This window comes from Pocillopora damicornis, chromosome 14 (genome assembly GCF_964200805.1).
Source record: "Pocillopora damicornis chromosome 14, jaPocDami1.2, whole genome shotgun sequence".
In the NCBI taxonomy this organism is placed as follows: Eukaryota; Metazoa; Cnidaria; class Anthozoa; order Scleractinia; family Pocilloporidae; genus Pocillopora; species Pocillopora damicornis.
Window position 1 is genome coordinate 8,952,570 of NC_142683.1, and position 4,931 is coordinate 8,957,500.

General features: G+C 40.5%; 1 protein-coding gene across 1 annotated transcript; it reads right to left on the reverse strand.

Moving 5' to 3' along the window:
* Window positions 1-1,043: 1,043 nt before the first annotated feature.
* Window positions 1,044-1,817, reverse strand: LOC149034318 (uncharacterized). The gene has a single exon (XM_089194844.1). The coding sequence runs from the start codon at window positions 1,815-1,817 to the stop codon at window positions 1,044-1,046; it is 774 nt and encodes a 257-aa protein (XP_089050970.1).
* Window positions 1,818-4,931: the final 3,114 nt, after the last annotated feature.

Genomic DNA, 4,931 nt, shown 5'->3' on the forward strand with positions numbered 1-4,931 from the left:
TTCCCTGTAATACCTGGTCTATGGCACGCTGCCAAATGGCTGGAGACGAAGAGATGCCAAAGACTAAGCGATTGTATCGAAAAAGGCCCTTGTGTGTATTAATCGTAAGGAGTTCCTTGGATCTTTCGGTTACTTCCATCTGGTGATAAGCTTGGCGAAGGTCAAGCTTGCTGAAATGTCTACCGCCAGCCAAATTTGCAAAAATATCCTCTATACGTGGCAGAGGGTACTGTTCTGCAAGAAGTACTGGGTTCACTGAGACCTTAAAATCGCCACAAACTCGTACCGATCCGTTTCGCTTGACTACCGGGACAATTGGGGTCGCCCATTCACTGTATTCTACTTTAGAGAGAATACCTTCCTTCTCTAAGCGTGTCAATTCTGCTTCTACTTTGGGGCGGAGTGCGTATGGCACTTGGCGTGGTTTATGAAAGCTGGACTGGCAGCCTTCCTCGACCTTCAAATCCGCCTTGTAGCCTTTAAGTGTGCCCAGATTTTCGGAGAATACAGACTCGTACTTCTGTAGTAGCTGATCCACTTTGCGTGTCATACCCCCTTCTGAAGTCTTGCTAAGCTTAAAGGTTTTGATTTCACCCCAGTTCAGTTGAATGTTGGACAGCCAGTCACGCCCAAACAGTGCTGGTCCCTGCGTCTCAACAACTTGTAGGTTTAACTCTTTTTCCTGGCCCTTGAACTTAACATTACATCTCATCTCTCCCTTAGGTGTGATTTTCTGCCCAGTGTATGTCTTAAGTGTCACAAGGCTCTTTGAAAGTTTCACATGATTAAAATGTTCCTTATATAGTTTGTATGGAAGTACAGACACCGCTGACCCTGTGTCTAGTTCCATCTTGACCACCTTTCCCTGTATTTCGGGGTTGACCCATATTACGTGATCCTTGTCACCCACATTATTAACCTCAAGGGATGCCAAATAGTCATCGCTGTCCCCGTCATCGCTGTCTACATAATTTACTGGGGGTTGGGAAGCTTGTGTCTCTTTTTTCTTTGATTTACAAGCCCTCACAATGTGACCAGTCTTGTTACAGTGGTGGTATTTTTTTTTCTTTCTTGAATGGACAACTTTTGTGATCATGAATTCCCAAACAGCGGTAGCAACTTTGACCACCCGTTCTCTTGGGGGAAAAAGAACCCTTTTTCTCTGAAAGCTTGGCTTCTCTCTTGAATTTAAGCTTCTTGCCTGGCTTTGATTTGGCTAATAAATCGATTGATTCTGACGCTTTATTCCCCTGGAGAGCTTCAACATCCTTGTAAGATTGCTCAATAGCTAAGCACTTTGCAACAGCAATGTCAAATGTTAGTTCCTCAAGCTTAAGTTTCAAAAGCTCTGACATCATTCTCTTATCTCGAATACCCGAAACCAGTCTATCTCTAAGCCTTTCCAAACGCATGGCGTCGTTAAATTTGCAATCCATAGCTAGATGTTTCAAAACAGCAACATATTGACTCACCGTTTCTCCTGCGTTACGTGCTCGGCTGTCAAACTCATACCTGGCTACTAAAGCAGACTTCTGTGGCTTCAATTGTTCGCGGAGACGCTCTACGATTGCGTTGTACGTGAGAGAATCTTCTCCTAACAAGGTCGGAGCCATCAAATCTTTCGCCAGTTGGTACGTTTCAGTGGGAAGATTGGTTAACAGGATGGCTTTCTTCTGTTTCGCGTCGGTCACTCCATTGGCCACGAAGAAGAATCCTAACTGTTCTGTATACGCCTCGAAGTCAGTTCCCACAGTGAACCTTTGAACTTTTCCGATGTTACGAACTGGATTTGGTGCCGTATTTGCATCGCTGGCCATCGTGGACGTTATGTGGATTTAGTTTAGGGATGTCTTCACTTTTAGCAGCCAAAAAGGTCCCTTAACATCCCATCCTCGTCGCCAAAATTGTCATGTATTACTTAAGAACTACACACCCCAATCAACATGGCGGTTCAGTAAGTAAAAGACTGTTTAATGAAGCCTCATGCGTGCGCATGAGCAAACCATATATGGTAGCACACAACATACAACACACTGGAAAACCATAACACAGGGTCTTTGAATTTTCAGTTATGCAAGTAAAATTGTCAATAATCTGCCGCAGACTAAACTCTTTCGTCATGTCAATAAAGTGCTTTGTAGATGCAGGTTTATTCGACTGTTTCAGGTCAAAATTCAGATCCCCCGGTAATGACAATTTCCTTTTCCTGATCAGCCACTACTGTTAACATGTTTCTCAAGCCCACAACGTAAGTTGCTGTGTTATCCGCATTCGGTGGGTGGTAGCATGAACAGAAAATAAAACCTTTAGATTTTGGAGGTGTTATTTCCATTCAAAGACGTTGAATATCCAGTTGATCATTTTCAAATTCTTGAATAACCTTGTAATTGAGGTTTTAGGAAACGTAAATAAGAACACCACTATTTCGGCAGGTTTTATCTCTTCGTTCAAGTGAGTAGCCGGGAAGCTGAATTTCACTGTTGCTGATTGATGAATCTAGCCAAGTTTCGTTCAGGGACAGAACGTGCTTTTGGTGGGTCTCACAAAAAAAGCCGCATCTCATCGATCTTGTTGACAAGACTTCGCACATTCAAGTAACAAATTCTTAAGCCTTTGACCATACTCAGCTTGAAATTTCTATTTTTAGAAATTGATTCAGGACCAGGGTTTCACTCAACATTACCACTCGACAAGAGTAGCAATAAGCATAGGTAATAGGCCAAAGCAGAAGTGGTGTGCTTTGAGAGTTTGACTTTATGATTGCCCGCCATGTTGACTTCTCAAGCTGCAAACTCATTCAGTGCAGTTTGAGCTAGTTTTTCCGTGGAGTCGTTTTTCCAGCACTCGTTTAATCCTTCCAAAGGTTCTGTACCAAGTAGACTGCCATGTCGAAACATTTTATGCCGGTTTACCGGCATAATAAAGCAAAGAAGTTGAAATAAGTAGACAGCTGCCAAGATACCAACCAACCCTGTCATCGCCATCGTTTCTGTTTTTTCACTTTTACTTTCTGTGATGTGATTGGTTTATTCTTCAGCTTCCGCTTCCGACTCCGACAATGCAGTTTTAAGTAGATTGTAAGCGACTGAGTGATAAGCGGAATGGCAAGAAAATGGAAACATTCTGATTCTTCTGATTCCGATTCCATCGAGCTTGTGACTCTGCTCACAACTCCCTTTTTTGATTTTCACAACGTCATAAGCGCTCTTATGACTCCGACTATGACTATGACTCCAACTCTGTCACTGATGAAAACCAGCCTTGAGGAAAACCACATGACGCTCTTAACTCATTAAGCAGCAATAACGGCACAAATATGCAAGTTTTCTCTTTGAAAAACATGGCATGTTCCAAACTTGTTGAAAGGTGGGAAATTATTAAACACAAGGTTTCAATAAAGTAATGGTAAGCAAATAAGTATTGATTCCTGTCCTGAGGAAAACAGCATGAAGTTCGAAACTAGTCAAGGGGCAATAAACAATACAAATAGAAGATTTTCCTCTCTGAGGAAACAGCACGGCTACCTCTCCAAGGGATCCAAATTCTAACAAGAATAGCAGTTGGTGCTGTCCCAGAGAATCAAATGCTCCAAATCCTCGAGCTGAGGAAACTTTGCAAAAACAGTTATTGAACTATAGCTTTCGCTTTTTTATGTGTGTAGCATTACAAGATATCATACAATGATCACAATCACAATAAAAATGTTTTGCAAACCAAAACAGCTGCACAAAGATAAAACTCTCTCCAAAATGTCAAAGCATATGCAATTCCCAAGTGATTTTCACATGACACACAAGGTGACATAAAACCAGAAATGAAACTAAAATGGAAATCAAACAATAACCACAGATTAATAATTGACTATATACACAGCACATGCATATACATCTAATACAAACTGGACGTCCATGCTTGCTCTCCCAACACGTAGACAAGCAGAATTAAAGTTATTAATACAAAGCTCATTTGGTTTTCTTTTTAGAAAGATTCTTGTGAATTGATAGATGAGGGTATTGTGAGAAATTGGGTTTCTTCTGTGAGTTTGAGATTGAGAAGTAGCTCATTATAAGAAACACCTTCCTTCATATGTATGGTATGGTTGTATTGATTTTCATGTATTTTCGTGCTTTTTAATCTCACTTTTAGGAAAATTGTTATCTTGAGGATACAGGATTTTTAAACAAAAACCTTCAAACTTTACTCTTGTGTAATTACATAGTGTTGTCTTATTTCCTTTAAACTGGCTTCACCTTTACTATACCTTTGTGCATGGCCAGACCAAGAACCTAAGTATTGACCTTAGTGAAAATATTCTTGCAGTGAAGGAGGAATCTGGTTCAAAATAAATGGCTATTAGTATTGCCATAGAGACAAGTGGAAGCATTATGCGGTAAAGCTGAGACTATATACATCTTACCTGCTGAGCTTTAGGCCATCTTCAGATTTTTTTTTAATTCACAAACTTAAAGTAGTGAGCTATATCACCAAAATTCACTCTACTGAGATCCTGACACTATTCACTGATCTGTCATGCGCAAGACACTCTCCCTCTACCTCTCCTACTAAGCAGAATTTTATCTCCAAACTTCCTCTGTTGATGGAGGAACTACAAACCAATCAGAATTCATGCTTTGCATAGTTATTTTGATGAATTTAAGGGGTACTAGAGAGGCATCATTTTATGTGTACACAAGAAATGATCAAATAAGTCGGATTTTCTGTTCCTTTCCGATCACTTTAGACCTTTGTCAACACTAAATGAATACTAAAAAGGCTATAGAATAATCTGCTTGGAAAATTATGGATATCAAGGTCTTAAAAGCGACAAAATAAGCTTTCGAGTTGACAACGCTACGATCCTCTGAAGCTGTAAAGTGAAAACTGAACTTTTGGACCTCAAGGAAGACCTAGCAACATTATGAAGATTCCAG